Source organism: Salmo salar, chromosome 07 (assembly GCF_965601325.2).
Source record: "Salmo salar chromosome 07, fSalSal1, whole genome shotgun sequence".
NCBI classification, from domain to species: Eukaryota; Metazoa; Chordata; class Actinopteri; order Salmoniformes; family Salmonidae; genus Salmo; species Salmo salar.
Window position 1 is genome coordinate 73,339,698 of NC_138297.1, and position 11,269 is coordinate 73,350,966.

At 41.0% G+C, this 11,269-nt stretch overlaps 1 protein-coding gene across 5 annotated transcripts; it reads right to left on the minus strand.

Annotated features, from left to right (window-relative positions):
- Positions 1 to 610: 610 nt before the first annotated feature.
- Positions 611 to 10,017, minus strand: LOC123728302 (small ribosomal subunit protein mS33). 5 transcript variants are annotated; one of them, XM_082978055.1, is made up of 3 exons: positions 9,901 to 10,017; positions 3,472 to 3,674; positions 611 to 2,385 (listed from the first exon to the last, which is right to left on the minus strand). In XM_082978055.1, the coding sequence occupies exons 2-3, from the start codon at positions 3,666 to 3,668 to the stop codon at positions 2,280 to 2,282; spliced, it is 303 nt and encodes a 100-aa protein (XP_082834181.1). In that variant the 5' UTR covers positions 3,669 to 3,674; positions 9,901 to 10,017; the 3' UTR covers positions 611 to 2,279. The 5 variants fall into 5 exon arrangements, with proteins under 5 accessions (XP_082834181.1, XP_082834180.1, XP_082834184.1 ...); XM_082978054.1 differs by having other exon boundaries at positions 3,454 to 3,674; positions 9,901 to 10,015; XM_082978058.1 differs by having other exon boundaries at positions 9,757 to 9,965.
- Positions 10,018 to 11,269: the final 1,252 nt, after the last annotated feature.

Sequence of the window (11,269 nt, forward strand, 5' to 3'; positions counted from 1 at the left end):
TATATTTTGAATAGTCCCAGACTACTTCCCATATATTTTTAGTAGTCCCAGACAACTTCCCATATATTTTTAGTAGTCCCAGACTACATCCCATATCTTTTGAATAGTCCCAGACTATATCGATACGGGGTAGTTTATTTTTAGTAATGGCCTCAACTACTACGAGTCATTACGGACCCGTCCGTTTCCGAATAGTCCCAGACTACTTCCTATATTTAAAATCCTCCCTCACCTTTATCTTGACCAAAGCTTTATAGGAATTTTTAGTAAGTTTAGAATTTAACCCCAAAATAATGAATAAAGATTACTGACCTTATCTTGCAGCTGAGAATTCAATGTTCGTAGAATCTCGTCACCACCTCTGTCGCGTACCAGTTTGCCACCGGCCTGTAAAGAACCCATAGTAAAGGGCCAGGTGATTTACAGATATTTCATCCGCCCGTGCACGGTTTCAGTGTCTCCTTGGAACGACAGCGGCAGTTTGAGATCCGGCTCGAATAGGACCAATTGTTATAGGAATTTTATATCTTGATGATAATAATCAATTCGCCTTGACTAATGCCCAAGGTTTGTAAGACAATGGGTTAAAATAATTAGGCAAGGACTCAGCTTTCTGCAAAAGGTTTCTTGTAGCTTTATTCAGAGAACGTTCTGGTGTCAGGATAACAAAACAGTCATTATATAGTTCTTGCTAACTTACGCACATGCATTTACACACAATCCGTTGGTGACCTGCAACCCCCATAAACTTCACACTGTTTATCACCTTCTGGCTCAGCCTGTTCTTTTCCTCCAAGGTTAGGAACTCTGAGGTTTTAGTCCCTTGACCATCTGCTTCTCTATCTCTCTATACTAATTGCATACACACATTTCTTTCCCTCTCCAGTGGTTCCTGGACTTTCCGGAACGAATCAAACTAATCGATCCCTACATTGATCATTCATTAACCATGCTGTATGACTAATAATTCATCATGGTTTATTGATTCATTTACCTTTATTAGATAATTCTCTTATCAACTATATAGGGAACAGGGCTCTGGTCTAAAGTGGTGCACAACACAGGGAATAGGGCTCTGGTCTAAAGTAGTGCACTACATAGGGAATAAGGCTCTGGTCTATAGTAGTGCACTACATAGGGAATAGGGCTCTGGTCTAAAGTAGTGCACTACATAGGGAATAGGGCCCTGGTCTATAGTAGTGCACTACATAGGGAATAGGGTGGCATTGTTGGACGTAAGCAGTCAGTCTCTGGACAAGACCCACTACACCAGTTAACATGTGTATCAAGGTGATCTGAACACACACATGGCTTTATGAACGGTGTGTGTAGCAGCAACATTAAAAGATATCCACGTATTGAGTGACATCCAAATCCAACCACCCTCAGACTAGTTTTTCAACAGTTATGAGTTTCTCCTGTCAGACTAAATACATAGAAATATAATGAATAGAACCAGAGTCTCCATTCAAGTCAAGGATTCAGACATTCTATTTCTATCTACTCAGTCCTATCCGATAGGAGAAATACAGATCACTTTTGAAAAACTGGGCCCTGGGCATCAAGTCATCAAGGGATCAGGTCAGAACAGGTTTTAATGGGTTTCCTGTAGTTACACTAAGTCACTATTAACAACATTGTATAACACAGTACTTACATGGCAATTAACCAGTCACAAAATGGAGAGAGTCCTCCTACACATCTCAGCAGATTTGTTGACAGTATTGTATTCATGACACCTGGTGTTACTCAGAACAGATGTAAAATCAGCAGCTTTGTCTCAGCCAATAGGAACATACTAGCATCACAATGACATGTACTGATGCCCTCCAGGTCTCCTTCACCTATTCACTGTACAGATGGTATGAGAACGGAAAGCTGCTAACAACGCGGATACAATTGAAACCTAAATGAAACATCTTGTAAAGCAATGAACAGAAATGTTTTATGTACCAAACACACAGCGATCAAAGACTGGTCACTTGTCAGACAGGATGTTCTGTGATGGGATATGAAAGGATCCTCTCAACACACATCATCATCATCATCAGCTGTTACAAGGGCCCATTTAATATGAACATCCTGAGTGGGGTCACATGTTACCGATGTGAACACAGTTAGGGAGGCCATTCCTCTGGTGTCCCAAAGCAAACGAGGCCTGTTGTGATTCCCCCATAGGTCCTATATGACAGGGCAAGGCTGGGTTTACCCATAGGTCCTATATGACAGGGAAAGGCTGGGTTTAGCCATAGGTCCTATATGACAGGGAAAGGAAGTGCTTATTTCTTCTTGGTGGCTCTCTTTCCTTCACCCTTCTTGGGTTTCCCCTTGCCTCGTAGTTTCCTCAACCGCCGCATCTCCTCCTTGAAGTCCTCGTGCTCATCTCTGGTGGGGAAACAGGGAGGAAATGGTGTTACTGAGGTAAGCAGCATTAGTACTAAACTAAAAGGACGTGTTCAGAAGAACAGAGACAAACAGGGTCTAGAAAACTGTCTGGTTAGAACACAGACACAAACAGGGTCTAGAAAACTGTCTGGTTGGAACACAAACAGGGTCTAGAAAAATGTCTGGTTGGAACACAAACAGGGTCTAGAAAACTGTCTGGTTAGAACACAGAGACAAACAGGGTCTAGAAAACTGTCTGGTTAGAACACAGAGACAAACAGGGTCTAGAAAACTGTCTGGTTAGAACACAAACAGGGTCTAGAAGACTGTCTGGTTAGAACACAGAGACAAACAGGGTCTAGAAAACTGTCTGGTTAGAACACAGAGACAAACAGGGTCTAGAAAACTGTCTGGTTAGAACACAGAGACAAACAGGGTCTAGAAAACTGTCTGGTTAGAACACAGAGACAAACAGGGTCTAGAAAACTGTCTGGTTAGAACACAGAGACAAACAGGGTCTAGAAAACTGTCTGGTTAGAACACAGAGACAAACAGGGTCTAGAAAACTGTCTGGTTAGAACACAGACAAACAGGGTCTAGAAAACTGTCTGGTTAGAACACAGAGACAAACAGGTTCTAGAAAACTGTCTGGTTAGAACACAGAGACAAACAGGTTCTAGAAAACTGTCTGGTTAGAACACAGAGACAAACAGGGTCTAGAAAACTGTCTGGTTAGAACACAGAGACAAACAGGGTCTAGAAAAATGTCTGGTTAGAACACAGAGACAAACAGGGTCTAGAAAACTGTCTGGTTAGAGCACAGAGACAAACAGGTTCTAGAAAACTGTCTGGTTAGAACACAGAGACAAACAGGGTCTAGAAGACTGTCATTTCACTGTCTGTGGTTAGCCAGAAGGACCTTCTAAAGCCTCTAGAAGTGGTTCTGGCTAGAGTAGGGCTGTATACATTATTACACAATGCCAAACACAGACATGCCAAAAGAACCCAGATCCCTTTCCCATGAATAGGCCTATGGATCTATTCAGCCCATCGTCACGTCATGTCTACCTGAAGAGTCCCATGTACCGTAGCTTCTGTGTAAGGGCATAGTAGATCTTGTGTTGAGGGTACCAGTCGTACACCTCCTTTTTCTGGGCCATGGGCGGCTCCTTGAACAGCTGGACCACCTTCATGGACTTGTTGTCCGTCGGACGCGCCACATCCCCAAAGATACGTGCGCTGAGACGTGCCATACGCACAGCGTAGTTGGACAGGCTGGCCATAGCTAGCTGAAATACAAGAGGAAAGAGAAGCAGCAAATATTAGTTACAAATATGTCCTCAAAAAATAAACAACTTCTATAGACGGGTTAGCTGACAACGTCACAAAACATGATCGCTTCAAATGGGGCAGAAATCTGTGTTGTGATTCTGGTTGGCCAGATAGCTAGCAACAACGACAGGAAGCTGGCATGTAGGGAATCGTAGGTGGCTCGTTTCAGCTAGTTTCATCTTCTTCTCGATGCCACGTCTTGTTTTGAGGTGTTTTGACTGATGTCCGACCTACGCTAATATGGCTAAAATTCACCCGCTACCTTGCCAACAACTGTAACGATGTATTTGACACAACAAGTGCAGATGTATATATTTTCAATAAAACATCAGAGACGAAATATAGTTTACATGTTGTCAACACTCTAACCTGAACAAGAATCTGGGCTTACAGGAGACGTTGAATACAGTCATTCTCTGTTAAGCCCAAGAAGCAGCCATTTAACAGCTTGTCGAACTTAATGTCGAAATAAGCATCAAATCCACCTTTTCTGCACCTCCAATAAAATCCCTTTTTACTACCACGCGCAGATTGGCTGATTCAGCAGATGGAAAGGTCATTGATTTTATCCAGAGAGGAACAAACACAGAGCGAGAGGTTTCACTCTTGACAAAATCTATCAACAACAAAAAAAAGCCCAATAAGTTTCTATTGGCTTATATTGGCCCTAAGCTTGTCGACCTTTGTGACAACGATTCCTAATGGTAGAGCAGAGGCATGAGCATCTCCTAATTAAAGAAGATCTCAGTTTTATCACCTACAACAGTGTAGGAACATAAAATCTAAATTGGTTGTTTAAACCTGTTCTACCCAGAACGTAATAACATTCCACCTGCCCTACCCAGAACGTAAAAAACATTCCACCTGCCCTACCCAGAACGTAAAAATATTCCACCTGCCCTACCCAGAACGTAATAATATTCCACCTGCCCTACCCAGAACGTAATAATATTCCACCTGCTCTACCCAGAACGTAATAATATTCCACCTGCTCTACCCAGAACGTAATAATATTCCACCTGCTCTACCCAGAACGTAATAATATTCCACCTGCTCTACCCAGAACGTAATAATATTCCACCTGCTCTACCCAGAACGTAATAATATTCCACCTGCTCTACCCAGAACGTAATAATATTCCACCTGCCCTACACAGAACGTAATAATATTCCACCTGCTCTACCCAGAACGTAATAATATTCCACCTGCTCTACCCAGAACGTAATAATATTCCACCTGCTCTACCCAGAACGTAATAATATTCCACCTGCCCTACCCAGAACGTAATAATATTCCACCTGCCCTACCCAGAACGTAATAATATTCCACCTGCCCTACCCAGAACGTAATAATATTCCACCTGCTCTACCCAGAACGTAATAATATTCCACCTGCCCTACCCAGAACGTAATAATATTCCACCTGCCCTACCCAGAACGTAATAATATTCCACCTGCTCTACCCAGAACGTAATAATATTCCACCTGCTCTACCCAGAACGTAATAATATTCCACCTGCTCTACCCAGAACGTAATATAGATTCTTTCCAGACAAGGCATTTTTTCAGTTGCTTGCATCTTTTTATTCAGACCTTATTTGGAAGTACATAAAGGTCGTGACGGCAGTAATGATGATAGTTGCTCAGCGAAACTACATTCTTTGGTAGCTAATTCCCATATATATTTTGCCATTATTAAGCTTGAAAAGCTGGTGAATGGCTGTTTCCTGGGTTTAAAGTGGAACTGACTGCATTTTAGCAACATGAAATCTTATTAAAATCTGTTCATATACAACCCAGGAATATCTGACAAGCGAGCGCTTGGTCATATGGCCATTTTCACATTTTCATGAATGTTTGGGCATTTGCGAAAATTCCATAGCAATATAGAGTGGGAAAGTGGCCTTGCGTTTGGACAATTTAATAGACACTGCAGTAAATAAACCATCTTTCTTGTCCAGGACCAGAGTCTATGCACCATAACCAATCAGAACTACAGTAGGCCTTCATACAAACAAGCCATTTGCACATAGGCCTGCCATCATTCACTTTGAACTGGACTGTGTGTTTACAGGCAGTAGGGCCTGCCATCATTCACTTTGAACTGGACTGTGTGTTTACAGGAAGTAGGGCCTGTCATCATTCACTATGAACTGGATTGTGTGTTTACAGGAAGTAGCAACAGAGCGACTTTAGATCAATAGAACACATTCCCCAAAAGCCACAAAATACACCTGAATGGATTTCTGCAAATACCAGGGAGTCCTCTTACATTTTGGGAACTTCACAGTCCTGTTGATCAAACAATCATGACAAGGTAGGCCATCTTTTCACTATATACACACACATCAACAAGATCAACATCTAATGCTAGTCAACAAAGCAAGATTAGCGTAAAACCCTCTCAAAGTTTTTTTTAGCTAGTTTGCCATCAAAATTGCACTGTTAGGGCCTCCTGAGTGGTCTATGGCACTGCATCGCGGTGCTAGATGTGCCACTAGAGATTCTGGGTTCGAGTCCAGGCTCTGTCGCAGACGGCCGCGACCGGGACACCCATGGGGCGGCGTACAATTGGCCGGGTTAGGGGAGGGTTTGGCCGGCAGGGATGTTCTTGTCCCATCGCGCTCTAGCAACTCCTGTGGCGGTGCGAGCGTAGTGCACGCTGACACAGTCACCAGGTGTACGGTGTTTCCTCCGTCACTTTGGTGCGGCTGGCTTCCGGGTTAAGCGGGCATTGTGGCTCTCGACCTTCGACTCTCCCGAGTCTGTACAGGAGTTGCAGCGATGGGACAAGACTAACTACCAATTGGACAGCAAGAAATCGGGGAGAAAAATAAATAAATACTAAATACAATTTGCACTGATAAGCAATAGAGAATTGTAGCCTCCTCGCCTTTCTGCAGTTTGCCTTCCAACAATGCATGCTTGTCCCAACCAAACACCCAAGCTAAAGTTGGCTTGCTAGCTACTTCCAGACACATAATGAGAGAACACCTCACTCTGATCATTTGACTCCCCCTAGCAGACCTGGTTAGGTTGTTTACATGTTATGCAGCATTTTTTTTACTAACTTCCTTTCTTTGCCTACATTTACTGACACCAGTCATATTCAGCAGGTGTTGCACGTTGGTATCATCAGTTATTCAGCGCTCTGGCACGCTCAGGCGAGAGTGCTCTGAAATCGAAGTAGATAATCAGAGTGAATTTGCAAAACGCAAGAGATATGCTAACTGGATAACAGTCGTTCAATTTCAGAATAGCTAAATGATTAACATGTCTTGCTAGCTAACCAAATGACACCTGCATCCCTATCTCTGTAGCCACTGGAAAATTCAGTCACTCACCCACTCCTCCGATGACATCCTCCTAGCAGCTAGCTATCTAGCTAAGTTCAGTCTCTGTGTTTTAGCTTGCTACATAGATAGCTACGCTAGCCTATCAGCTACATTATAACTGACTTGTGATCATCGGCCTTGGCCTTGCTAGTTTGATTGAATCAAATTTTATTGGTCACATACACATGGTTAGCAGATGTTAATGCGAGTGTAGCAAAATGCATGTTCTTCTAGCTCCAACAGCGCAGTAATATCTAACAATTCCCCAACAACTACCTAATACACACAAATCTAAAGGGGTGAATGAGAATATGTACATATAAGTATATGGATGAGCGATGGCTGAGCAGCATCAACAAGGTGCAGTAGATGGTATAAAATACAGTATATACATGTGATATGAGTAATGTAAGATATGTAAACAATATTAAAGTGGCATTGTATAAAGTGACTAGTGATCCATTTATTAAAGTGTCCAGTGATTGGGTCTCAGTGTAGGCAGAAGCCTCTCTGAGTTAGTGATTGCTGTTTAGCAGTCTGATGACCTTGAGATTGAAAAACAGCTTCTATCTCTCGGTGATCATATTGACATTCCCAGCCGTAGTTACATTTGTCCGTTTTTGTCCAAAAAATATCGAGCCATTGAAACAGAAACAGTGCATTCTGAATGGTACCAGGTCCGCTGTGATTTACAACATGATAGCAATATTTTCTGGACCACCAAGACATGTATTGGTTTATTATATAAATCATGTATTGAACTGCATCTATCTATTCTGACAACAGTGCCTTGGTGTACGGCATGGAATGTTAAGTCAAATATAACCTATTTATAAAACCTCTTATGAAGTTGGTTTCGTAGCATAAAACTGGGAATATGATATTTTTTACTGATATTATGATTGTCTGTTTTCAGTGGCGTAAAGTACTTAAGTAGTACTTTAAAGTATTTTTACTTAAGTAGTTTTTTGGGGTATCTGTACTTTACTATTTAAATTTGTCAACTTTTACTTTACTACATTCCTAAAGAAAATCATGTACTTTCTACTCGGTACATTTTCCCTGACAACCAAAAGTACTCGTTGCATTTTGAATGCATAGCAGGACAGGAAAATTATCTAATTCATGCACTTAAAGAGAAAATCCCTTGTCATCCCTACTGCATCTGATCAGGCAGACTCACTAAACACAAAGGCTTTGTTTGTATATTATGTCTGAGTGTTGGGGTGTGCCCCTGGCTATCAGTCAATAAAAATAAAAATAAAAATGTAATTGTGCCGTCTGGTTTGCTTAATATAAGGAATTTGAAATGAGTTATACTTTAACTTTTGATACTTAAGTATATTTAAATCCAAAACCCTTTTTTACTTTTACTCAAGTAGGATTTTACTTGGTGACTTTCACTTGAGTCATTTTCTATAAATGGAATCTTTACTTTTACTCAAGTATAACAATTGGGTACTTTTTCCACCACTGTGTGTTTCATATCTGCAAAGTAGTTCCTCTTTAAATAGTCCAAGTGCCACCCACCAAAAATGTGTTGGACCTTCCGTCTGACTACGCAATCCACTGTTTCATCAGCCCAGCCAGGCAATTTATAAACTTGATCTCCACTATAAAAAGCATCTAGACATTATCTCACATTTCTTTTAGATTAACAATTAGTTTTAAACAGCAGAGATTTGTATAAACCTTGCTGTCTCTCCGACATTTGCTAAATTGATTCAATATTCAAATTCCACCTCCAGCTGTCCCATATCATAGTAATGAACAAGTAGAAGTCGCGACCAGACAGACAGCGTTTCTCAGCCAGTCGAAATCATGAATCAGCTGGCATCATTTTTATGGATATATAAAAATACATTTAAAATGAAATAAAAAGAAGGTCCAACTAAAGGAATTGCAGCAGTCTTTCTGGCTCCAGTGTTTGAAGTGATTGTAGTTGTGTTGTCTGCTAGCTGCTCTGAACAACAGGGGTCCTGACCAGAGAGAACATTTTCTATGCCAGGAGAAACCGCACCTCATTAGCTCATTGTTATGGACGTATCCAAATAAAATGTCACTAGAAAACTGATTAAACAAATGCCAAATGTAGCTAGTGTTATTGTTTTTGACCTGACTAAGTTAGCCGTAGTTGGCTAGCTAACAAAACAAGAGAGAAGAACGGTTATGTCGGGTCTAACACCCGTACCAATATCCTCCAAAAACACCAGCTTCTCGGGCATTTTTTCATTTAAATAAACACTGTATGGTTCAAAACTTGTAAAAGTGGCAATTTTTTTTTTTTATAAAAGTTACTTAAAGTTAGCATTGAAATCCCAGCGCATATTGGGTTATTTCCCTAACAACATCCTGGCGTTGCCGTTTTACCTTAGTTACTATTAATTTCACAGAACTATTTGTGAGTTCGGTATATATATAAATAAATAAAAACTGAAAACACATGTTACCGGTCTTTTTTGGGCCTTGGATTAAAATAATAATCGCCATATTGAACGTCTTGTGTAAAACCCAGTATTTCCCCCCATAGTAGCTAAACAACCAACCCGTTAATGAAACAGCTTCATGGTTTTAAAACCAATGGAAAAATCATAGCCAACAAACACATCATAAAGTTGATGATCAGTGTGAAAACATGCACCAGACAGAGGAAAGCACATACTGAATAACAAAATGGCTCACTGTGTCCACAGCCAAATACAGACCTGGAATCACCGCGACGTGTGGACTGGCTTTGTTATATCCAATGTTGATATGTTACCATGTTCTACACGATAATGCTATACCTTGCTACTCAGTATGTGTGTCACTAGTAGTTATTATTGTATTTCGTTAAATATGTCGCTAACCTTCAAGCATGCCACCACTGCTATTCTTCGATGAGGTTTAACGGCGGGTTGGCATCCAATACATGTTGCATTACCGCCACCTACTAGACTGGAGTATAACTCCCTTATACTTGGCTTGAAAATGTCAAATAAATACATTAATACCCCTACACTCACTAAAAACCCACCACCTTAATCCACTATTTAAATCTATCTAGTTCTACTTCAGACCAACAGCCTGAAAGGACGGGACACCACCACTCAACACACCCTGTAACTCTTCTGAGGTAAAGTCTTGTACACTCAAATACCTCACTGCAGCTGCCACCACAACCTCAACATCCAGAGACTTACGTTCCATCCCTACAGTACAGTTGATAACCATTGCTATAAATGCTAAAAATCCAATCTTACTGAAGCATACTGTACCAGTCAAAAGTTTGGACACACCTACTCATTCAAGGGGTTTTCTTTATTTGTACTATTTTCTACATTGTAGAATAATAGTGAAGACGTCAAAACTATGAAATAACACATATGGAATCATCTAGTAACCAAAAGTGTTAAACAAATCAAAATATATTTTAGATTCTTCAAAGTAGCCACCTTATGCCTTGATGACAGCTTTGCACACTCTTGGCATTCTCTCAACCAGCTTAACCTGGAATGCTTTTCCAACAGTCTTGAAGGAGTTCCCACATATGCTGAGCACTTGTTGGCTGCTTTTCCTTCACTCTGCGGTCCAACTCATCCCAAACCATCTCAATTTGGTTGAGGTCGGTTGATTATGGAGGCCAGGTCATCTGATGCAACACTCCATCACTCTCCTTCTTGGTCAAATAGCCCTTACACAGCCTGGAGGTGTGTTGGGTCATTGTCCTGTTGAAAAACAAATGATAGTCCCACTAAACCCAAACCAGATGGGATGGCGTATCACTGCAGAATGCTATGCTAGCCATGCTGGTTAAGTGTGCCTTGAATTCAAAATAAATCACAGACTGCAAAGCATCCCAACACAATTACACTTCCTCCTCCATGCTTCACAGTGGGAACCACACATGCAGAGATCATCCAGTCACCTACTCTGGTCTCACAAAGACAAGGTGGTTGGAACTAAAAATCTCAAATTTGGACTCATCAGACCAAAGGACAGATGAGCATGTTTTGAAACTGATCATGAACGTTTATGATGTGTTGGCTATGCTCTTTTGCACACCAGTATTTCTACTTGCACATTATCATCTGCACATCTATCACTCCAGTGTTAATTTACTAAATTGTAATTACTTGCTACTATGGCCTATTTATTGCGTTACCTCCTCACGCCATTTGCACCCACTGTATATAGACTTTCTTTTTTTTCCTATTGTGTTATTGACTGTACGCTTGT

Excerpts from the sequence above, each read along its gene's own strand:
- LOC123728302 (XM_082978054.1), bottom strand. The coding sequence starts at position 3,668 with ATGGCCAGCCTGTCCAACTACGCTGTGCGTATGGCACGTCTCAGCGCA. Across the intron at positions 2,386-3,453 it reads CGGTACATGGGACTCTTCAG|AGATGAGCACGAGGACTTCA; the intron begins GTAGACATGACG and ends TTTCCCCACCAG.